Raw genomic sequence first — 25,563 nt, 5'->3', positions numbered from 1 at the left:
TTAGTTTCAAGATTTTCTTCGATTGTGCAAATGTTTCAGAATTTGCTCACTAACCTTATGATAATCAACCACTGAGCCTTCACTGACATTTTTAGAATTAACTCTCCATTTATAATTAATATAAAATATGTTCCTAGCCAGAAAAATATTTCTAAACTTTTCTTCTTGGTGTTACTTGAAAATAAGAACAAAATATTTACTAGAATAAAATGTCATGCGAAATCTTGTTCTGTATTCTCCTGAGAAATGTCAATCTGATTCTTGATCTGTTCTTCAAAATTTTGTAAAATTTCCTGTCTTCGATATTCTTAAATCTCTACAATGTGTTTAAGTGTGACGAATTCCTCCCACTTTGTCTGTCTTCTTTGACACCCCTTGAGCCCTTTTAGTCTTTTTCCATCGTTAATGCAATTGTTGGTCATTAATTCTTCAAATGTTTCACTCCTTGTGCTCATGTTTTCCCTCTCCTTCTGGGGCTCCAATCATACCTATGAGTGTCCTTTTATTTCTGTGTGCCATATTGCTTTGCTTTTAAATTTCCCATCTCTTTATTACTTCACCATATCTCCTGCGAGAGTTCTAGAGCTGGCCTTCCAGTGCATCAGTTCCACACCAGGAGCTGTACCCATTCTGCTGCTTAGTTCAATGGTGGAATAATTTATTTCACCTAATTTAAAATGCAAATTTCAGAAGCCAAAGGGAAACCAGGCTTTTCCTCACCCCAGGGCCTGTCAGCTAGGGTAGGCCTGTGATCTAGAATCAGCCAGCCAAAAATCCCACGCAGGATGGCTCAAAGAGACACAGTCTCAGAGGCAGTGGCAGTGTCAAGAACACAATGTTAACAGCTGAACAGGAGAGGTGGTGCCAGCATCAGTCCCTGTAGCGTGACTTGATTGTGTTCTTGTTTATTTAACCCCTCTTGGTTCCCATTCTGAGGTTGATTCTCCAGCCTTCTCCCTGGTTCTATAATCTAGCCATTTTCCTTTTGATAAGTGTACTTTCTCCTGAAGTCAAATGAAGTTGTTTATAACTGATACCACAGGTGACAGCAGTTTGGATATGGGAGAAGTGCAGGACTGGTGAAGCACTAATTTCTTCCTCCTACATAATCGGGACTCTGTGGATACTGTCATAAGGCATGGTTCAAAAAAGCAGTGTAGAAAATATATTACTTACAATTGTAAAAGTAATGACTGTTAGAACAACAAAATAAAACTAATCAAATTTAGGAGAGGAAAATGGATTAGGGGTAAAATGAGATAATCCCCAAACCTTGATGAATGGGACTCAAAGGCTACAGTTTAAAGCTGATAAAACAAGTAAGAGAGCCAAAATCTTACTATTTAGAGTCGTAAAAAATAACCACTAAAGGAACTAACACAAGTGATAAGATACAATTATATCCAGGCAGTGGGACTAATAATGGAAGGTGGGAGGGAAAAACGTTGCTGTTCATTTTCTACCTTTCTGTCCTGTTCAAATCGTTTTTAGCCATGCTCACATATCACATTTTAACATTTCACATCTCCTCTCAGCTACACCACCACAGAGCATATCACATAATTAAATGTAAGGCCATTAATATCTACACACACACACACACACACACACACACACACACGGATCCAGCTGCAACTCTAAGAATGCAAATTATAAAAGATTCAATTACATAGGAATCAATTCAAGAGTATATATTTGCCTTCGGATTTGTTTTCCTTGCTAAAACACAAAGCAGTCTCATACGCATCATAAGGTAAATTGTGTACAGAAAAAGAAGGAAATCAAATCCCAAAAGGTGATGTGGAAAATGCAATAATTTTTTCTGCTTTATTGAGGAATGATTGACAAAAATGGTATATATCTACAGTACGCAACATGATGTTTTGACATATGTATACACTGAAATTATTACCAAAATCAAGTTAACATATCCACTACTTCACAATTATCTTTGTTGTTGTTGTTAGCGAAAACATTTAACATCTACTCTGTTCGCAAATTTCAAGTATATAATATGGTTCTATTAACTATAGTCACTATGCTGTACATTAGATCTCCAGAGCTTATTCATTCTGCCTAACAGAAACCAAACATCTCCCCATTTCCCCCATGGGGAACCACCCTGGCAACCACCATCCTACTCTGCTTCTGTGAGTTTGGCTTTTTGAAATTCCACACATCTGTGAGATCTTACAGTATTTGTCTTTCTGTATGTGGCTTATTTCAGTTAGCATAATGGTCCTCCAGGTTCATCCACATTTTTTCAAATGACAAGATTTCCTTCTTTTTTAAAGCTGAATAATATTCCATTGTGTGTGTGTATACATATATACACATACATATGTATACTACATTTTCTTTATCTGTTCAAATGTTAAAATGTGATATTTGAGCATGGCTAAAAACAATTTGAACAGTACAGAAAAGTAGAAAATGAAACAGATACACATACATGTATACACTACGTTTTCCTTATCTGTTCATGTTTTGATGGACACTTAGGTTGATTCCATACCTTGTCACTAAGAAAAGCAGATCATAAACTTTGATCTGTTATGATTTTGGATCTTAGCACCCAGGCATTCCATCAATACCAAATTTGAAAGATTAGTTGCTTATTACATGTGTGTAAAAATACTCACAAACTTGAGGGAAGTTCCACAGGCTAATCCTAGTTTGAAGTCTTACAAGTATGAACAATGAGATACTTAGGATTTACTGGAAAGAGCACAAGACTTGGAGTCAAAAAATTTGAGTCTGCTCCATCTGCATTATTTACAAGTTCATGATCTTGGGCAAATCATCACTCCAGGCTGAGTTTTGTCACCTGTGAATTGGGGATAAAATTGCTAACTGCACAGAGTTGCTATTAAAATCAAATGAGATAATGGACTATATATGAGATTGTCTGGTAAAATGTAGAGCCCAATACAAATGTTCAATACTATTGTCACTATTACAACAATTGGTCAAAAACGACATCTGTAAAAGAAAATAGAAATGGCATAATGAAAATTCATCCTACTAACAAAAATATAACCAAGCAGAAGCACCTTTCTATTTAAAAAGAATGAATATGATCCTTCCCAGGACACAAAATACGGTACTTGACCTCACACAACTCACAGTGACAGTGGAACAAGTCTCCTCCTGTGTGATGACTAATATCCACATGTGCCTAGCATGTACCTCAATTCTCAGCTTCACGTAAGAAAAAGATATGTTTGAGAGAATAGATTCATGAAAGTAGATTAGTATGATCCATAGGAAGTGAAACAAAATGTTTAAGGACGCCAAGTGTTGTCCTTTGGATTTCAGATCCCCCTGGAACTGAAACAAAGAAGGCTAGAAAGAAGGAAGAGAAAGAGGAGTGTAGAAGGGTCTGTAGAAAGAGGCATGGGGTTCCAAGGAGGGAAGGACAAAGCTAGCTCATTAGGGAAGTAGCATGTTGTAAAGGAAAGAGCCCCGGACCAGGAGTCAAGAATCAGCTCTAGTCCCAGCACTGCCACAGGCTCTCTATGAAACCCTGGGCAGGCCACTGCCCCTCTCTGGGTGTCAGTTTCTCTACCTACAATACAAAGGAGGCATTGTAAAACCAGTTAGCGCAGCTACTCAATCATTTACAAAATATTTATTAAGCGTTTGTTATGCGATAGGCAGTGTTCTAGTCACAGAGACATGGGAGAAAATAAAAACAGACACAGTTCCTGCTGCCATGGATCCGGCATTCTAAATGATCTCCCTGCAACTCAAAGACCTGGCACACTAGAACGCTGACTGTAGGCTGTGGTGCGGCCACAGTAGACAGGCAAAATGGCTAAATGACTGAAGAGCAGACAGCATGACCTCTTCAAAAGCATCTATTTTTTTTAAGCAGAAGCAAGTGCCCCTCACTCTCATATTGCCCCACTCCAGCTCCTGGGCCTTGGAGCTTAATACAGATCATGGCATCCAACTGACTTTTATTCTGCTTTTTTTTTTTTTAAGACGGAGTCTCGCTCTGTTGCCCAGGCTGGAGTGCAGTGGCACGGTCTCAGCTCACTGCCAGCTCCACCTCCTGGGTTCACACCATTCTCCTGCCTCAGCCTCCTGAGTAGCTGGGACTACAGGTGCCTGCCAACACACCAGGCTAATTTTTTGTATTTTCAGTAGAGACGGGGTTTAATCATGTTAGCCAGGATGGTCTTGATCTCTTGACCTCGTGATCCGCCCGCCTCAGCCTCCCAAAGTGCTGGGATTACAGGCGTGAGCCTGACTTTTATTCTGAAAGCCAAGCCTAGGGCTCAAAGAAACTTCCAGAAATATAAAGATGTTTTGTTTTGTTTTTCAGTTAGATGATTAGATTCATTACAGCAGAGAAATGGGGAAATTATTTGATACTTTTTAAAAAGCATATCTAAAATGACTAACATTAATGTATAGGTAAAATTTCATAAAAATTAATGATCACTATAATTGTTCCTAATCTCTGTTTTCTATATTAGGAAAAACACAATTTATATATGAATTTTTGCTATATGTAGACAGAATTGTTCCTAATCTCTGTTTTTTATAATAGGAAAAACACGATTTATATATGAATTATTTGCTATATGTAGAGAGAATATAATACCTCTTTTACCAAACATGAAGCCCTAGCCTTGATTTCTGTGGTACATTAAAAAAATGTACTTTGCATTGCCAAAAGAGAAATAGTATTGGTTTTTGATCCGTATTTTCTGTTGCTCATTCATTAGATTGGTGTAAAAGAAGGAAAATCTTAAAAGACATGGAAGGCAGCTCCCTTATAGACAGCTATCAAAAGAGCATCCCAAGTGTGCCCTGACCACACTTTTCTTCCCAGATCATGGGCCCCAGCATCTCCAAGCACACACCATCTTCCATAGGATCTTCTGACAAGTCTGCTTCACCCTAGGAATCCCCATGATCAATATGAGAGAATGAAGAGAAGGATAGGCCACCATGAGTGTCTCCCAGATGAAGACACTGGTGAGATCAGGAGGATAAGTCTTGGAGGTGATGGAGAAGGGGCTGGCCAAGATATAAACCAGGTGAAGTAAGAGGAAGCAGCCCAAGGACTTCAGGGCAGTGATGTGAGCCTTGGCCCGGGCATCCCTCCTACCAGCTGAATGGGCCTTCATCTTCTTGTGGTGTGTATACAAAGAGACGATCAGCATCCCAGAGGAAACAAGAAACACCATTAAAGGCAAATAACTTCCTGAATTGAGCTGAAATGCATACAGGTACTGCCAGCTTTCAAAGGGATACCAAATGCTGCTGTTTCCTTGGGGAGGATGATAGAACGTTAAGCCAATTTGGACTGTAAGTAACACATTGATTATAAAGTAGCCCAGAAGGCACCAGAGACTCAGATGATAGGCCCTCTGCTTCAGCCACAAGTAGGCCGGGCGATCGAAGGTCATGATCTTCTTGCAGTAGAAGACACTGAGGAAGGTGGCAAACCATAAGCTGGCCTGGCTTACCAGGACCCAGAAGATACTAAGATAGCGAAGCCAACGGCTGCTCTGGAAAAGTGGAAACAAGCTTAAGTCCAAAATGATCAGCCACTGCAGGAGAAATCGACAGCCAGCCAGGCCCAGGATAATGAGGTTATATGAGGACCAGTTGAATTTTCTGATCCATTCTCTAAAACTCCAGACCACAAGGACTCCATTTCCAATTAAACCGATGAGAAATTCAACCACTGCCACCAGCATCAGCAGTCCTAGGCCAGTGCTCAGCATGGCTGGGGAGAGGAGGCTCTCACTGCTCCTGGCTGAGGTCAGATCCCCTGGTAGCAATAACACACCAGGGTAAATTTGCACACCACAAAATCTGGATTTGGCCTTGTCCTTCTGTAATCTGTCTTCAAGCGAGACTGAACAGCTGTGACGAGGAACAGAGAGGCTGGAAGTTATGATACCGTCTGTATTTGCATCTACATGAATGAACCCTGAGTGTAGAACCAGAGATTGCAAACAGTACCACAGACACTGGCTCTCCATCTCAAAGGTTTTGGGCCAAAGTATAGACACCAGGATATAACGTAACAAGGCCCCTCAACAAGTAAGACCAAATCAAAACATGCTCAGGTGCTATACAGTGCCAGTTATGAGCTCATATGCTATATAAAAAAAGAAATTTTATTTCCATAAAAAGAACATTGGGCCAGGCATGGTGGCTCACACCTGTAATCCCAACACTTTGAGAGGCCAAGGCGGGCGGATCACCTGAGGCCAGGAGTTCGAGACCAGCCTGGCCAACATGGTGAAACCCCATCTCCACTAAAAATACAAAAATTATCTGGGCATGGTGGTGGCTGCCTATAGTCCCAGCTACTCGGGAGGCTGAGGCAGGAGAATCACTTGAACCCAGGAGATGGAAGCTGCAGTGGGCCAAGATCACGCCACTGCACTCCAGCCTGGGCAACAGAGCAAGATTCCATCTCAAAAAAAAAAAAAAAGTAAGCATGCTGAGAACTCTCTACGAAGCTGTAGGCAGACAGGCTACTGCCCCTCCCTTCTCTGGGCCTCAGTTGCTCTATTAATAACTGAATGGATTGTAGGACTAAATTTCCATTCCTTCGGATTAAATTTACAGAGTGCTTATTTCGTGTCAAACTACAGTCTACTAGGCACAGGGGACAGCGCCATTATAATACACAGTCCCTGCCTCCAGGTAGCATTCATTGTACATCATCTCCACCCAGCTGCAAGGCCTGGTACTCTAAAACGCTGGCTGTAGGCTATGGAGGGGCAGAGAAGGTCATGATCTTCTACTGGCCTAAAAATCTAGATGAGACTTGAACTTGTCCAAAAACAGTGTTTCTTCAGCGACTTTCTGAAAGAGACCTAGTGGCTCTCTCTCCCCGCCTGCCCCAAGCTAGCCTGGCAGTGGAATTTGCCACTGATTCTGGTAACCAACTGACATGTTTCCAGAAAGCTAGTCTGGCATCAAAAAAACCAAAGTATCCAGAAATATAAAGATAGGTTTTTGACTACTTTACTACCAGTGTTGAGAGGCTAAACTACATAGAAAATTGAGATAATAATTTAGCTAATTCCCCTAAGAAAAGTGCTTGCCTAAAAAATATACAGGCTCACCTCTTTTTAAAATACATTATTTTCAAACTATAGCTATTTTCTACTTCCTTTTATCAAAAACATAGCATACTGGCAAAGAAAACTGGATTATCTGCAGTAATTTTTTAAAATGTGATACTTTCCATGCAAAATATGAAAACTCGGTTTTGACTTCTGTAGTTTATTAAAATGATGTGATTTGCATTGCTTAGAGAGCAATAAGCTCCAGTTTCTAGCCTGTTTTTCAGGTTACCCTTTCATTTTGTTTCAAAATCAAAGAAGAAATGAGCAGAATTGAGAATAAAAATTTCATTTTTCTAAAATCTACAGTTATTTTTACTTTTGTCAGTGATACAGTTAAGAGCCTGATTAAATCCTTCTCCCAAGTCATGGCCTCTAGAATTTCCATGTACATATCATCTCCTACAGAATTCTCTGACAAGTCTGATTCCCCATAACCATTACAATAGACAGAAGTGAAGTATAAACAGCCATGAGTGTTGCAGAGATGGCAAGAATGGTGAGATCAGAGGGAGATTAGAAGGTCATGGAAAAGTGGCTGGCCAAGGCAGAAACCATGTAAAGGGGGAAGTTCAGAGCGATGAGCACCTTGGTTTGAGCCTCCTCCTTACAGCTGTGTGGTCCTCCATCTTCCTGTAATGTCTATACAAAAAGACAAGTGGAACAGAAACATCACAAATGGCAATAAGTTTCCTTCACTGGACTGGAATCTATAAAAATAACAGATTTAAAATGGGATCCAGGATGTTGCTGTTTCTTGTTAATTTAGGTTTTTAAAGGGTCCAGCCAACAAGAGCTGAGAAATAAAAAATGATCTTGAGAGACACTAGCGAAAAACGAAAACCCAGCCTTTTCAGCTACAAGAAGTCAGCGGGACAAAGGTCATGATCTCCATGCAGCAGAAGCCACTGAAGAAAGTGGCAAACCACATGTTGGCCTGGCTTACCAGGACTCGAAGACATTAAGATAGTAAAACCAACCACTGCTCTGGAAAAGTGCAAACAGACTTACATCCAACATGATCAGCCTGAGTAGGAGAAAGTGGCTACTTACCAGAATCATGAGGATTTATAGGGACTCCTTACATTTTTTTGACCCATCCTCTAAAACTGCAGACCACAGGGACTCCATTTCCAACCAGGCCAATGAGAAATTCAGCCACTGCAATGGGCATCAGCAATCCTAGGGCAGCCGCCAACATGGCTGGGGAGGGGAGGGTCTCACTGCTGAATCAGGAGGTGCCCTGCTTCAGTGCTGATGAACATGTACTGCTCCTGGCTGTGTCAGAATCCCTGAGGATGGTATCAGTATTATGGCAGAGCATTTCACTTCTCACCACTCAGTTTTGTTACTGTCTGAAATCCCTTCTCTGGTAAAGATGTTACAGCTGTGACCAGAAGAAATGTTCTTGAAGGTAACAGTCCCACCTTCACTTACATCTACCTGACACTGGCCTGGGATCTGAGATTAAGTACAGAGACGCAATTACAGAATGGCCTTCCGAAGGAAAGAACTAAAATCCAGACAGCCTAGAGCACAGTCTCCTGAAATCCTACTTCCACCCGACCTAACTCCACAAAACCTAAGTAAGACAGTCTGAGAATTTAAACAGTGGCAAATGCAAGGCCCCTCGTGTTATAAAAAGGGAAAGCATGGGCCGGGCACAGTGGCTCATGCCTATAATCCCAGCACTTTGGGAGGCCGAGGCGAGTGGATCACTTGAGGTTAGGAATTTGAGACCAGCCTGGCCAACATGGTGAAACCCTGTCTCTACTAAAAATACAAAAATTAGCCGGGCATGGTGGCACACACCTGTAGTCCCAGCTACTCAGGAGGCTGAGGCAGGAGAATCACTTGAACCCGAGAGGTGGAGATTGCAGTGAGCCGAGATCATGCCATTGCACTCCAGTCTGGGTGACAGAGCGAGACTCTGTCTCAAAAAAAAAAAAAAAAGGAAAGCATGACATTTATCAATTATTTAACCAATATTTATTAATGACTACTATGTGCCAGTCCTCTGTTCCAAGCTCTTGGGATACAATGGAAAGAAACAAAGTTGCTGCTCTCATGCAGCTTATGTTCTGGTGGGCGAGGCAAATAATTAATGGTTTCAATATGTTTGAAATTTGAATATATAAACATGAGGGCGAGGCAAATTATTAATGGTTTCAATATGTTTGAAATATGAATATATAAACATGAGGGCGAGGCAAATAATTAATGGTTTCAATATGTTTGAAATTTGAATATATAAACATGAGAGCCATATTTACACCTATGCAAAGGCTTATTGCAATGACAATGAAAACAAAGGGAAGGATAGGGTGAGCAAACAAGCAAAAACAAGAAGAAGAAAGGATAAATATCAACTGCTGAATAATAAATTCTAGGAGAGGTGAGGCAGGAGAGAAATCTGTGAACTACGGCTGCTACTTCATCTCCACACAGAACTGTTCAGCCTATCGGCATCCACACCAAAAGCTGCAATGAAAGGGTGTATGTTGAGGTAACAGCCTCGGTGCCATCCACTTTACCAGAGCAACAGTATGGTTTTTACTTTTGACACAACCAAAATGTGTCTGCCATAATACTACCATAACTCTTTCTACCAAAGTCTCTTGTATTCATGCTCCTATTCCCCACTGCTCTGAGCCCTCAGCTACTTTAGCAGTACCTGAACCAAGAAAAGAAAGCTGATGAAAGATCAAGCGGGATGCAAGCATCCAAAGAGACGCTCACAGGGGCAAGTAAGTAATGGCTTTACACTCAGCGTCAACAGAGCAGTCTATAATATTAAAAAGAATGCAACAAAGAACAAGCATTGGTTTCCAAAACCTGGCACTTTCACCCAAAAAATCACCCTGTCCTGCTACCAGACTCAGTACAGTTCCATCTTCCATCCTCTATTCTACATCTCTCTTGCAAACCTGTATTCCTGTACTCGAGACTTTTTAAAATGCTTCTCAGAATTGTGCCTATATTGCCACTAGATGGCGTCAAGGCAACGCCTCTGTAGAAGCTGTTGACCTAAGTATACAAATTCCCTTAATGAGCTGAATTAGTTCAGATATTCAGAAACTGAACAGATCAAGCATGTTTTTAATAAGCATGTGTAACAGGAACACAATTTATCAATGTACACAAATTCATAGTCTTGCCAGCTTCCTTCCTCACAAAGCACGAGGAAGAGGAGTCTTGCTCACCAGTCATTGCGGCCTCTTTGGTGCTGCAATTTAGGCGTTCGGAGAGAGGAGGAAGCACAAACTACACCACTGAGGCTGCTGTGTGCAGCAAAGATCACAACCCCGAGGAAGAAGATGACCAGCATCGGCAACGTTATTCAGGGCAGGAAAGTGAATAGAGTAAAAGCGGGCTAGTGAGGGGACTGCAGATGAAAGGGGGGGGAGTTTTTTTTATTATTTATTTATTTTGAGACGGAGTCTCGCTCTGTCGCCCAGGCTGGAGTGCAGTGGCGCGATCTCAGCTCACCTGCAAGCTCCGCCTCCCGGGTTCATGCCATTCTCCTGCCTCAGCCTCCTGAGTAGCTGGGACTACAGGAGCCCGCCACCACGCCCAGCTAAGTTTTTGTATTTTTTAGTAGAGACGGGGTTTCACCGTGTTACCCAGGATGGTCTCGATCTCCTGACCTCGTTATCCACCCGCCTCGGCCTTCCAAAGTGCTGGGATTACAGGCGTGAGCCACCGCGCCCGGCCCGGGGAATTATTTTTGTGTGCTTTCATGAATATGAAATTTGGAGGGCTGAGAATTTTTAACTATAGCAGGCAAAATGTGGGGAACCCTCCAGGAGGTGCACATAATTTCCCTCCCTCTGAGTTTGAACTGGACATAATGACTTGCTCCCAACGAACAAAGTGTGGAAATGGGAGAAAAAATAGTAAGTTTACAATGTTCCTGGCAGACACCACCTTCACCGAGTGATCGATCAAGGTTAACATCACCAGTGACCAGTCATGTTAATATCACAGAACTCCTAACGTGATGAGGAGGGCACTTTACCTCAGTCTAACAGAGAAAAATATCAGACAAACCCAAATTGAGGGACATTCTACAAAATGCCTGAATAGTAATCTTTAAAACTGGCAAGATAATTTTAAATAGAGCTGAGAAACCGACACAGACTAGAGATAGTAAATGCAACCGTACCATGGTTATGGTAGGATATAAATATTAGCAGAAACTGGGTGAGGATGATATTTGAACTCTCTGTATTCATTCTGCAACTTTTCTATAAAATATTAGAAAATAAAATGAAATAAAACATTTTAAAAATGTAAATAAAACTCGAGAGATAATAATTACATTTTTAGCATTTAGCAATGAGAATTGTGCGTATCCAGAAGACACTGAGGTGTTCCCATAATATTGCAAAATCACACTAAGGAAAGGGTCAAGCAGCACAGGCTACAGACAGGGCTTTCTGGGTGTCTGCCCATCCAAGGCAAAGAGTTCACATGTTCATGCTAGCACCAGCTCTCAGTGGGACACAGGCCTCAAGATTAGCTTTCTGTTAGATGTATTAATCAATGGGGCACTTGTGGCCATGCAGAGAAAGGCAATGTGTTTTGAAGTCGGACAGATTTGGGGGTGCTCCCAACTCAACCAGTTAGCAGCTAGGTCCTTAGACAAGCCAATTAACCCCTCTGAGCTTCAGTTCCCCCTCTATAAAAATGATGATAATAACGTTTACCTCACAGAGCTATTGTGATGATAAAACAAATTACCTAGCCTGTTGCTTCCCAAATAGTCTAGTGTTATTTTTCTTTCCTTCCCTGGTGATTTCTCTCCCTACTACTTTCAATAAAGTCAGAAAGCACCTGAAGTCTGTTATTCACGGTATGCAAATCCAGGATGAACTGAGCTACTGATTCTAGACACAGGTGTCCAGTTTCTGCACAATTCCAGAATGTCTGGAAAGCATGAATAAAGATGAGAGACTGATTAATCCAGGCCTTTAAAACACATAGAAGTCAAAGATGTAAAGGGTTGGGTGGGAGTTAGGAGAGGTCTTTTCTGAGTAATATCAGTGTTTAGCTATTTCTTCTCTTGAGGTACCTGGAGTTCAGATCATTACAACCACAGTCATTGTCCCATCTGTGAAAGCAGCAAAATTGAGACAAATAATTTTTCCATATTTAAAATAGGTCAGAAATGTTATCAGGCCAATCAAGTATGCACCTGTGTTTAGATATCTCATTTGCAAGCTAGCTGTGCACACACCCAGTCATTTGCCCAGGGCTCCTGGCTCCTTCCTGCTGACTCAAGGCAGAGTTACAGTCACCCCATTTCCCAGACCCCATATGTCCACATAGACATAACACAGAGGACAATCACACTGTGGTGAAGTGATGTTGACCTCACACCTCTGCCAGGCATGGGGAGGAGGGTGTACAGACTGCACCCCTCCTGCTGCTGTTGACCTTACCCTCATGTCTCCCCTTTCCTCTCCTCTTCTCCCACCCCCATTAACCCATATCACTCTCTTGTTAATTTCTATGCCAGGCAAATTCTTATACAAACATGGAATTTGTTTTCACACTTTTTTCCTCATGGAGAAAAACTGGCCTTGGGGTCTTCTCTTAGAGGGGGAAATAAACGTATATCTGTGCCTTTCCTTAGACCACAATATCCAAATCCCTAGGGAGTTTTGTCAAATTCCACTTCCCCCTTCCACTCCCACACCCAGAATGAATGAAGACACTGTATATAAAATGTGAAAAATAAAAATTCCCAATGGACTCTGACATACTTCTCACCCTCCCAGCCCTCTTTGAGAACCAGTGAACTAGACTAGATGATCCATCTCCAGCTTTAACTTGTAAAAAAAATTATATTATTGGAAAATTTATTTTAAATGCCTTCAGTAAGCTTCAGTGTCACCTGAAGACTGTGGCTTTTGATGCTACCTTAAAAGTTACATTCCGTTCACGCTTTAAAAGACTCCTTTCCAGTAATCTTTTCTCTTTTTTTAAAAACTGAAAATGGTTCATTAACAGAATGCTAGTAGCAATGATCAGGGAAACCCAAAGCCAGACATGTTTAGAAATGTTTAAGTGAAAGTTAAGTGATATAAACAAGCTTTTAAAATCTTTGAAATTTTTACGAATTTCATTTAGTTCTTACAGAAATTGTATCTACCTTCTCATTACATTTCTGTTGGCCTATTTCTTCCCAAGTAGCAACATTCAAAAGCAATCTAATCATTTTTTCTTCTTTAATGTTACCACTTTTTCATCTAAAAACATATCTCATATAAATCTCAAGGCCTAAAAGCCCAGAGTCTATGTGACACCATGACATTCATTTCAGCTAAGGAAACTAAGCAGCCACAATAATTTCCTACTTTCAGAGACTACACTGGGAGCTCTGGATCTATTCCTTCCTAGTTCTGCTATTATGAACCATTCATATGGCTTATTTGGGCCTTAATTTTCTGAACTATATAATGGAGACAATAATAGCTACCTTACTAAAGAGGTTATGACCAACTAAAATAATAACATGGAAATGTAGCTCATACAGTATTGGGCATGTAGCAGTTAAAAGTTAAATGGCAATGACCCTGAGTTCTGGTTACCACGGTGGGTGTTTCATGAGGTTGTACACTGTCCTGACACCTCTCCTGCACTTCAGAAAGTGACTTCTTAACAAAGAGTTTTTAACCTCCCTCTATGCTCTGCCTACTGCAGGAAAGGGAGAGGCATGCGGGATATTATTTTTATTAGAGAGCCTCTAAGTTATGTGTCTTGAAAAAAATCAAACCAAAATCCAAATTGTTTTAAATCCTTGGTTAATAAGTACTTAGTGGTGGGTATTTAGCAGAGCATATTAGAACCAGCAAAACTCTAAACATACAGCATTCTTAAAAGCTGTGCCCAAGGGAGACTTTGGGCAAGTGCCTGGACTGAAGACTTTCTTCCAACGGCAAAAATAGTCCTAACACAAAGACAACACATCCAACCCAGAGAGGGGAAAATTGAAGACAGTGTAGGACAAACAGGAGACAAATTGGCAGAACTTTGCCAATACAATAAAAAGAATCCAGACAAAGCAAGACAATGCACTTACCTTTCTTAGTGAGGAGAAACTGGATGTTGACCTCAGAACTCCCTCTCTGTCTTTTAGGTAGGTAGGTAGGTAGGTAGGTAGGTAGGTAGGTAGGTAGTTAGGGAGGTGGGTGGGTGGATGGATGGACGGACAGACGGAGGGACGGACAGACAGACAGACAGACAGATAGATAGATAGACTGTATATACATTATATATTTTAAAATATTTTTGATTATATAAAAATGTTATAGAAAACTTGAAACATACAAAAAAATTTCCTGGTTCCTCCCACCTAAAATAATTACTGTTTACATTTTTATACATTTCCTTTTAGACTTTTCTTCATATGTACACATTTTTACCAAAAAAATGGCATTATACCACGTGTGCAGGTTTTATTCCAATTTCACTTAGTAGGTCATACAAAAATGTTCTTTGACTATAAGATGGTAAACAGACACTATTTCATCATAAAGATATATATTATTGTATATATTTAAGGTATAGCATAGGTTATTTGACTAAGGTAACAGAGACCAAAAATCCAGCACCTGAAAGAATGGAGACACTGATTTCTCATCAACAGTCCTGGAGTTCAGGCTTGAGCAGTCCAGAGCTGGTGTGACAAGTCCACAGTGTCAAGAACCATGGAGCCAGCTCTAGGATGGAGAATTACTCCACTATCTCAAGCATTCACCTCATCTGCATTGTCCAAGATAGACAATCATGATGTCAGCATTCCAGCTCATGGAGGGAGTAATGAAGAAAAGATTAAAGAAGGGAAGGCAGGACTGCTCTGAAGCACCACCTAGAAATTATATACATCTTTTCTGCTCACATACATGGCAATAATGGAATTTGCTGCCAAAATTCTGAACAGCTAATGATTTGATTACTATGGAAGAGAGGAGAAAGAACAGATACTGAGGGACCAATGAGGGTTTCTGCCACTCATTTAGAGTTCTTAAGACGTAGTGTGCATTTAATCACTCTCAGTAATCCTTTTATCTCTCTTAGGATTTAACATGATGAATACCTCCAGGTTTCATAGCACAAAACATTGGCTTGGGTAATTTTTACTGAATATTGCAGTCAAGATTCTGGTGGCCAGAATGAGAAAAGTCATGTAATTTATAAAATTTTAAGATTTATTTGACATATGTAAATATTACATAAGCATTTTATGAACACCAAGAAACCCTAAATAAATACAAATTATGATTCCCCAATTCACATTCCAAAACTTGTCAACATCCCATCTTCAGACTCTTGTTCTTTTGGAGCCACAGTCCTATTGTCCCAACCACAGAAACAACATTCTGGGAAGAACTGTGCTGTGCACAAATGTATAAGCAGATGAAATAAATTCACCACAAGTCAAGCACTCCCATTACCTGTCCAGTGCTTCTTTGGCTTTCCACTGAGTTCCATAGCCTATGGTGACGTACAGTATTTTGTAAATTTGTATTCATGTGGTGTTAATTTCATTATCTAGCACTTGCCTTTGACCTTAGGCTGACTTCCCTGGATTTTAAGATTTTTGGAACCATTCTTGATTCAGTTTCTTAAATACTAATCACTTCCCTCTACTTACCAACTCTGGCAATATCCTCTTTTCCAGAACAAGCCTAGAAACCTTAGGGTTTCTTGATAGGAATAGCTCAGTTACTATTACCCAGCAAGTGTGAGGACACTTTTTCTGTCTTGTCCCAGAGTGTACGCCTATTTCTTTTCTTTTTTTTTTTTTTTTGAGACGGAGTCTCACTCTTTCGCCCACGCTGGAGTGCAGTGGCGCGATCTCATCTCACTGCAAGCTCCACCTCCCGGGTTGACGCCATTCTCCTGCCTCAGCCTCCCAAGTAGCTGGGACTACAGGTGCCCGCCACCATGCCCAGCTAATTTTTTTGTATTTTTAGTAGAGATGGGGTTTCACCATGTTAGCCAGGATGGCCTCGATCTCCTGACCTCGTGATTCGCCCGCCGCAACCTCCCAAAGTGCTGGGATTACAAGCTTGAGCCACCGCACCCAGCCCAGTGTACGCCTATTTCTTTTCACCTTTCTCTTTCCTTCTTTTCTCTCTGAAACCTTCCTTTTTTCCTTTTTTCTTTGCACTGAACCCCCTTCCTCTGCTTTCGGTCAGTCCAGTGGCTCCCAGTGACCACCTATCCACTGCTGAGCCCTTACTCAGGGCTCCTCAGCTAAACCACAAACATTTAACTCATCACATGCACCCCAATGTATTCTCTAATTTGGAAGAATTTCCCATTATACTTTAATAGACAATGAAACAATGTGATGATTTCCATTATCCATGGATTCAATGGCCATGCAAAATACATGATAAATAATGCCTCAAAAAAGTTTCTTACAGAATGTGCCTTATTTTAAAATACATATCAAAAAAAATTACAGAATGAACTGAAATTCAGGCACTCAAAAGCCCACGACATCAGATCAGCAATCACAAAACTGAATTCCTCAGACCACTTGGAAAACTGCAAACAGAAAATCTTTCCCCCAAACCATCAGGTGAATCTAGGTATTGCTTACTGAAATTCCACTATTTTTTGAAACAAAGAATCTTCTTTGCTGTTGTTTTCAGTTTAGGATGTGTGATAATAATGAGAACAGAATGTCCTGGAGAGTAAAGGGTGGCAAAAATCAGACAAATGGCTTTGGTCCCCATATCCATCCCTACATAAAAGGGGAGATACTGGACCAGTGTAGCAACTGAATATGGAATGTAGAGGATGAGGAAATAGATCATCAGCTTCATAGCACCTACATGAGCTTCCGTCTGGGGATTCCAGAAACCAGTGGCATTTTTCTGCATCTTCTGTATATGTCTCCTCAAGGAGTGTATTAGCAAGGAGGCAGAAGTCACATTAATGATGAACTGGAGAGATGAGCTCAAGACCAAAGAAACCACTAAAGACAAGATGCCTTCATGGGTATTAAATGATGTGTTATTTCTCTTAGTCACAAGTTCAGGAAAAGGTGATGCCTGGCTAAGAGTGATGTACAGGCAAGTGGTGAAAGCAGAAATCAGCACACAGGCCAGCAGCAGCCTGGGGATCTTTGGGGAGATATTCTGCTTCAGCAGGAGAAACACTGAGTGTTGGAAGTTAGTAATCTTCACACAGTACAAGATATTGAGCAAGGTCACAAACCAGAGACTGCTTGAGTCCAAAAACATGAAACACAACACAAAAAAAGCAGACAGGTAGACTGACCTTTCCGTATTTGAAGAGACGAAGAAGATGGTGTTCACCAGAAATAGTCCCAGCATAAGAAACCTGGTGATGCCCAGGCTGAACAGGATCCTATCAGAAGAAGAGATTCTATGGCTTTTGACCCAAGTTTTGCAATTGACCACCATAATAAATAGATTCATAATGATTCCTACAAAATTTAAAATAACTGAGGCAATAATAGCAGAGAAATAGAATAACTGAAGCATCTTTACTCATTGAGGATTCAGCAGTTGTGGTGCTGATAGTGGAGGCAGGAGAAATACCAAAATGTATAAGCAGACACCAGTATCCAGCCAGGAAGGACATCTCCTTTTTAATTTTTCCCAGCATGGCAAATGAGCCATTCATGATCAAGAGCCAGCTGCTTTTACTGAGATGCAAATCTTCCAAGGATTACATTACTATTTCTTCATTAGTATCCTGTTCTCCTTAGAAATGCCTAATTACAGCAAGCCTAGGTGATGCTGGGAGTCCACTCCTCCAAGAGCAGTAGGGCGAGAAGCAAGAGTCACAGGAGGCTCCCAAAACTTAGAATCCAAATCAGAGCTTGAGTCCAGCAATGTTTCTGTCACTATTTTACAGTAAAGTTTTTCTTCATAAAAATGCCAGATTATGGTGGAAATCCTAATTCCTCACTCCTACCCACCCACCTCGTAGCCACATATTCATGGATGACCAGAATCCAATTTCTCTCTCCCCTCTAATCTGTTGCTGCCACAACCAGTTTCACCAATTGGCCACGCCAATGCCACTCTTTCAACCTTAGTGATTCACCTATAGCGATTTACAGTGATCTAATAGATCAAGTTCAAAGACCCAATATCTCCTTGAGAAAACCTTTCTCAATTAATCCCATTCTTTCTGATGCCCTTTGCTTTGCATTCTCTATCTACATACATAGATTTGTGCCATAACCATTTGCTATGTTCTGGTTTTTCTTAGAAAAAATTAAGTCAGCCCTTGTAGGTGTTTCCTTTATAAATCTGGGTTTATGTTTAGATCATATGTGGCTATTTTCTCTTAGGCATTTAACTGTCAATCCAGGTATCCTGGAATGAGATACACAGTAATGCATTAGTTGTAGTTTTGTGAGCCAAACAGCTAGGCATCTCATTGCTGGATTTCTCTGTACTTGCTCAGATGGGAAATGGCACAATATCCCTGGCAAATGATATTATGGAGGCCCATAGGTGAATGTAAGAGTATGGCATCTCTTATCTACTCTAGCAGCTGAATGAAACCAAGGTGCAATCCTGGATGCAGCCACATATGTTACCAAAGTAGCATCAAGGTACAGCACACAGTCCTACTGCCAAGTCCAAATAGAAATAGACAAGAAAAAGGAGCTAAGATTTAATGATAATCAGGTCCAGAAGGGGGGAATACATTCATGAGGCCCTTTAAGACAGATGACAGGAAGGCAAGCCTGGAGAAATTCTCTGACCTGGTGCCCGGGTGCTTACAGAAGCTTTTTATTCAAAACTAACAGGCACTGATAGAGGCATGCCCATATCAGTTAAGTAGGCAAACAGAATGAGCCAGGAAGACTATGACTAAAAGGAAAATTATAGCACAGATTTCCAATTAATTATCCATAGATGGCTGCATTAAATTGATGAAGTTGAAATATTACTAACATCACATTTAAATAGAATAACTAATATAGAGTAAGCCATAAGAGATAAATGTGGCCAAAAGAACAGGAATCCCAGAATTAGATAGTAACAGACTCTATCTAGAATGTACTATACCAAATTGTTGGGTTATCTGTAGGAGGAAGTGCTATAATTAAGATGTGATAAGGTTGGCTAGCATGATCAATGAATGAGCTCATTCAGTTAGAAGTTCATTCCACAAGAGTCAGTATAGGAAAAGTGTTAGCAGAACCCTTTCTCCCTCTGCATGAGAATTTGACCTATGGTTAAACTTCGTAGCTGTTTTCCTTATCGACCTGATAAGGGTAAGAACATCAACTATGTTTCTAGACCAAAAAAAAAAAAAAAAAAAAAAAAGACTCTTGATTGGCAAATTGCATTTTGAAGGGAAGGAACTATAAGTGAACAGTAATAAGTATCTTATGGAGACTACATGCATTGGGCTTCCTTCCCATGTGCCTGTACCTTGACTCAACCCTAGAAGCTTTGTCTACAAAATTATCACAAGATAAATTGGATCTTTTGGGACATGAAGCTTTTAATTTGCAGCAAATCCCACCCTTACCCTAATGTGGATCTCTTATTACTGTACCTGAACTGTATGGCCTGCACCAAAGACTCTGCAAAAGAGGAAGGCCTGACACTGCCCTGCTGGTAAATCGGGTCCCTCAACTATATCCACCTGAGTAGGCTGGTACCAGAGTGGCCTAAGATAGTCTTATAAGTTTGATTATTTACTAGAGCCCAAGAAGACCAACCAACAGGCATTGCAGTCATGGATCCAAACTCTGCTTTTTGACAGGTCTGTAAGAAAGGCTTTAGGGTAAATAGTCAAAGCAAATGAATGGCACTAAACTTATTTGATGACGGCTCTGAAGAATGAGGTCAGTCATGAAGAAACAGGAATTTAAAAGTTTGCAATTTTTTCAGGTGGAGCCAAGATGGCCGAATAGGAACAGCTCCAGTCTACAGCTCCCAGCATGAGTGAAGCAGAAGACAGGTGATTTCCGCATTTCCAACTGAGGTACCGGGTTCATCTCACTGGGGAGTGTCAGACAGTGGGTGCAGGACAGTGGCTGCAGCGCACCGAGCGTGAGCCGAAGCAGGGCGAGGCAACGCCTCACCCAGGAAGCACAAGGGCTCAGGGAATCCCCTTTCCTAGTCAAAGAAAGGGGTGACAGATGGCACCTGGAAAATCAGGTCACTCCCACCCTAATACTGCACTTTTCCAGTGCTCTTAGCAAATGGCACACCAGGAGATTATATCCCGTGCCTGGCTCGGAGGGTCCTACGCCCACAGAGCCTCGCTCATTGCTAGCACAGCAGTCTGAGATCAAACTGCAAGGTGGCAGTGAGGCTAGGGGAGGGGAGCCCACCATTGCAGAGGCTTGAGTAGGTAAACAAAGCAGCCGGGAAGCTCGAACTGGGTGGAGCCCACTGCAGCTCAAGGAGGCCTGCCTGCCTACCTCTGTAGACTCCACCTCTGGGGGCAAGGCATAGCCAAATAAAAGGCAGCAGAAACCTCTGCAGACTTAAATGTCCCTGTCTGACAGCTTTGAAGAGAGTAGTGGTTCTCCCAGCATGCAGCTGGAATTCTGAGAATGGACAGACTGCCTCTTCAAGTGGGTCCCTGACCTCCGAGTAGCCTAACTGGGAGGCACCCCCCAGTAGGGGCAGACTGACACCTCACACAGCCGGGTACTCCTCTGAGACAAAACTTCCAGAGGAACGATCAGGCAGCAACATTTGCTGTTCACCAATATCCACTGTTCTGCAGCCTCTGCTGCTGATACCCAGGCAAACAGGGTCTGGAGTGGACCTCCAGCAAACTTCACCAGACCTGCAGCTGAGGGTCCTGACTGTTAGAAGGAAAACTAACAAACAGAAAGGACATCCACACCAAAACCCATCTGTACGTCACCATCATCAAAGACCAAAGGTAGATAAAACCACAAAGATGAGGAAAAAACAGAGCAGAAAAACTGGAAACTGTAAAAATCAGAGCACCTCTCCTCCTCCAAAGGAACACAGCTCCTCACCAGCAATGGAACAAAGCTGGACAGAGAATGACTTTGACAAGTTGAGAGAAGAAGGCTTCAGATGATCAAACTACTCCGAGCTAAAGGAGGAAGTTCAAACCCATGGCAAAGAAGTTAAAAACCTTGAAAAAAAATTAGATGAATGGCTAACTAGAATAACCAATGCAGAGAAGTCCTTAAAGGACCTGATGGAGCTGAAAACCACAGCACGAGAACTACATGACAAATGCACAAGACTCAGTAGCTGATTTGATCAACTGGAAGAAAGGGTATCAGTGATGGAAGATCAAATGAATGAAATGAAGCGAGAAGAGAAGTTTAGAGAAAAAAGAACAAAAAGAAACGAACAAAGCCTCCAAGAAATATGGGACTATGTGAAAAGACCAAATCTACGTCTGACTGGTGTACCTGAAAGTGACGGGGAGAATGGAACCAAGTTGGAAAACACTCTGCAAGATACTATCCAGGAGAACTTCCCCAATCTAGCAAGGCAGGCCAACATTCACATTCAGGAAATACAGAGAACACCACAAAGATACTCCTCGAGAAGAGCAACTCCAAGACACATAATTGTCAGATTCACCAAAGTTGAAATGAAGGAAAAAATGTTAAGGGCAGCCAGAGAGAAAGGTTGGGTTACCCACAAAGGGAAGCCCATCAGACTAACAGTGGATCTCTCAGTAGAAACTCTACAAGCCAGAAGAGAGTGGGGGCCAGTGTTCAACATTCTTAAAGAAAAGAATTTTCAACCCAGAATTTCATATCCAGCCAAACTAAGCTTCATAAGTGAAGGAGAAATAAAATCCTTTACAGACAAGCAATTGCTGAGAGATTTTTGTCACTACCAGGCCTGCCCTAAAAGAGCTCCTGAAGGAAGCACTAAACATGGAAAGGAATAACCGGTACCAGCCACTGCAAAAACATGCCAAATTGTAAAGACCATTGAGGCTAGGAAGAAACTGCATCAACTAATGAGCAAAATAACCAGCTAACATCATAATGACAGGATCAAATTCACACATAACAACATTAACCTTAAATGTAAATGGGCTAAATGCTCCAATTAAAAGACACAGACTGGCAAATTGGATAAAGAGTCAAGACCCATCAGTGTGCTGTATTCAGGAAACTCATCTCACGTGCAGAGACACACATAGGCTCAAAATAAAAGGATGGAGGAAGATCTACCAAGTAAACGGAAAACAAAAAAAGGCAGGGGTTGCAATCCCAGTCTCTGATAAAACAGACTTTAAACCAACAAAGATCAAAAGAGACAAAGAAGGCCATTACGTAATGGTAAAGGGATCAATTCAACAAGAGCTAACTATCCTAAATATATATGCACCCAATACAGGAGCACCCAGATTCATAAAGCAAGTCCTCAGAGAGCTACAAAGAGACTTAGACTCCCACACAATAATAATGGGAGACTTTAACACCCCACTGTCAACATTAGACAGATCAATGAGACAGAAAGTTAACAAGGATACCCAGGAATTGAACTCAGCTCTGCACCAAGTGGACCATCTACACCAGCTCTGCACCTCAGCTCTGCACCAAGTGGACCATCTACAGAACTCTCCACCCCAAATCATCAGAACATATTCTTTTCAGCACCACACCACACCTATTCCAAAATTGACCATGTAGTTGGAAGTAAAGCACTCCTCAGCAAATGTAAAAGGACAGAAATTATAACAAACTGTCTCTCAGACCACAGTGCAATCAAACTAGAACTCAGGATTAAGAAACTCACTCAAAACTGCTCAACTACATGGAAACTGAACAACCTGCTCCTGAATGACTACTGGGTACATAACAAAATGAAGGCAGAAATAAAGATGTTCTTTGAAACCAATGAGAACAAAGACACAACATACCAGAATCTCTGGGACACATTCAAAGCAGTGTGTAGAGGGAAATTCATAGCACCAAATGCCCACAGGAGAAAGCAGGAAAGATCTAAAATTGAAACCCCAACATCACATTAAAAGAACTAGAGAAGCAAGAGCAAACACATTCAAAAGCTAGCAGAAGGCAAGAAATAACTAAGATCAGAGCAGAACTGAAGGATATAGAGACACAAAAAACCCTTCAAAAAAAATCAATGAATCCAGGAGGTGTTTTTTTGAAAAGATCAATAAAACTGATAGACCGCTAGCAAGACTAATAAAGAAGAAAAGAGAGAAGAATCAAATAGACACAATAAAGAATGAGAAAGGGGATATCACCACCAATCCCACAGAAATGCAAACTACCATCAGAGAATACTATAAACACCTCTACACAAATAACTAGAAAATCTACAAGAAATGGATAAATTCCTCGACACATACACCCTCCCAAGACTAAACCAGGAAGAAGTTGAATCTCTGAATAGACCAATAACAGGCTCTGAAATGGAGGCAATAATTAATAGCTTACCAACCAAAAAAAGTCCAGGACCAGATGGATTCACAGCCAAATTCTGCCACAGGTACAAGGAGGAGCTGGTACCATTCCTTCTGAAACTATTCTAATCAATAGAAAAAGAGGGAATCCTCCCTAACTCATTTTATGAGGCCAGCATCATCCTGATACCAAAGCCTGGCACAGACACAACAAAAAAAGAGAATTTTAGACCAATATCCCTGATGAACATTGATGCAAAAATCCTCAATAAAATACCGGCAAACCGAATCCAGCAGCACGTCAACCATGATCAAGTGGTTATCCACCATGATCAAGTGGGCTTCATCCCTGGGATGCAAGGCTGGTTCAACATATGCAAATCAATGTATGGATTACAAATAAATGTAATCCAGCATATAAACAGAACCAACGACAAAAACCACATGATTATCTCAATAGATGCAGAAAAGGCCTTTGATAAAATTCAACAACCCTTCATTCTAAAAACTCTCAATAAATTAGGTATTGAGGGAACGTATCTCAAAATAATAAGAGCTATCTATGACAAACCCACAGCCAATATCATACTGAATGGGCAAAAACTGGAAGCATTCCCTTTGAAAGCTGGCACAAGACAGGGATGCCCTCTCTCACCACTCCTATTCAACATAGTGTTGGAAGTTCTGGCCAGGGCAATCAGGCAGGAGAAGGAAATAAAGGGTATTCAATTAGGAAAAGAGGAAGTCAAATTGTCCCTGTTTGCAGATGACATGATTGTATATCCAGAAAACCCCATCATCTCAGCCCAAAATCTCCTTAAGCTGATACGCAACTTCAGCAAAGTCTCAGGATACAAAATTAATGTGCAAAAGTCACAAGCATTCTTATATACCAATAACAGACAAACAGAGAGCCAAATCATGAGTGAACTCCCATTCACAATTACTTCAAGGAGAATAAAATACCTAGGAATCCAACTTACAAGGGATGTGAAGGACCTCTTTAAGGAGAACTACAAACCACTGCTCAATGAAATAAAAGAGGATACAAATAAATGGAAGAACATTCCATGCTCATGGGTAGGAAGAATCAATCTCGTGAAAATGGCCACCCTGCCCAAGGTAATTTATAGATTCAATGCCATCCCCATCAAGGTACCAATGACTTTCTTCACAGAATTGGAAAAAAACTACTTTAAAGTTCATATGGAACCAAAAAAGAGCCCGCATTGCCAAGTCAATCCTAAGCCAAAAGAACAAAGCTGGAGGCATCATATCACCTGACTTCAAACTATACTACAAGGCTACAGTAACCAAAACAGCATGGTACTGGTACCAAAACAGAGATATAGACCAATGGAACAGAACAGAGCCCTCAGAAATAATACCACACATCTACAACTATCTGATCTTTGACAAACCTGACAAAAACAAGAAATGGGGAAAGGATTCCCTATTTAATAAATGGTGCTGGGAAAACTGGCTAGCCATATGGAGAAAGCTGAAACTGGATCCCTTCCTTACACCTTATACAAAAATTAATTCAAGATGGATTAAAGACTTACATGTTAGACCTAAAACCATAAAAACCCTAGAAGAAAACCTAGGCAATACCATTCAAGACATAGGCATGGGCAAGGACTTCATGTCTAAAACACCAAAAGCAATGGCAACAAAAGCCAAAATTGACAAATGGGTTCTAATTAAACTAAAGAGCTTCTGCCCAGCAAAAGAAACTACCATCAGAGTGAACAGGCAACCTACAGAATGGGAGAAAAGTTTTGCAATCTATCAACCTGATAAAGGGCTAATATCCAGAATCTACAATGAACTCAAACAAATTTACAAGAAAAAAAGCAAACAACCCCATCAACAAGTGGGCAAAGGATATGAACAGACACTTCTCAAAAGAAGACATTTATGCAGCCAAAAGACACATGAAAAAATGCTCATCATCACTGGCCATCAGAGAAATGCAAATCAAAACCACAATGAGATACCATCTCATACCAGTTAGAATGGTGATCATTAAAAAGTCAGGAAACAACAGGTG

General features: G+C 41.0%; 2 protein-coding genes across 2 annotated transcripts; both read right to left on the bottom strand.

The window, feature by feature from the left end:
* Positions 1–4,530: 4,530 nt before the first annotated feature.
* Positions 4,531–6,432, bottom strand: TAS2R5 (taste 2 receptor member 5). The gene has a single exon (XM_002833043.5). It carries the CDS (start codon positions 6,003–6,005, stop codon positions 4,845–4,847), a length of 1,161 nt encoding a protein of 386 aa, XP_002833089.2. The 5' UTR covers positions 6,006–6,432; the 3' UTR covers positions 4,531–4,844.
* An 8,022-nt stretch (positions 6,433–14,454) lies between these two features.
* TAS2R4 (taste 2 receptor member 4) lies at positions 14,455–19,404 on the bottom strand. Its single transcript, XM_024250274.2, has one exon. It carries the CDS (start codon positions 17,630–17,632, stop codon positions 16,733–16,735), a length of 900 nt encoding a protein of 299 aa, XP_024106042.1. The 5' UTR covers positions 17,633–19,404; the 3' UTR covers positions 14,455–16,732.
* Between the last annotated feature and the right edge of the window lie 6,159 nt (positions 19,405–25,563).

Source organism: Pongo abelii, chromosome 6 (genome assembly GCF_028885655.2).
Source record: "Pongo abelii isolate AG06213 chromosome 6, NHGRI_mPonAbe1-v2.0_pri, whole genome shotgun sequence".
In the NCBI taxonomy this organism is placed as follows: domain Eukaryota; kingdom Metazoa; phylum Chordata; class Mammalia; order Primates; family Hominidae; genus Pongo; species Pongo abelii.
This window is presented reverse-complemented; position numbering and strand designations above follow the sequence as displayed.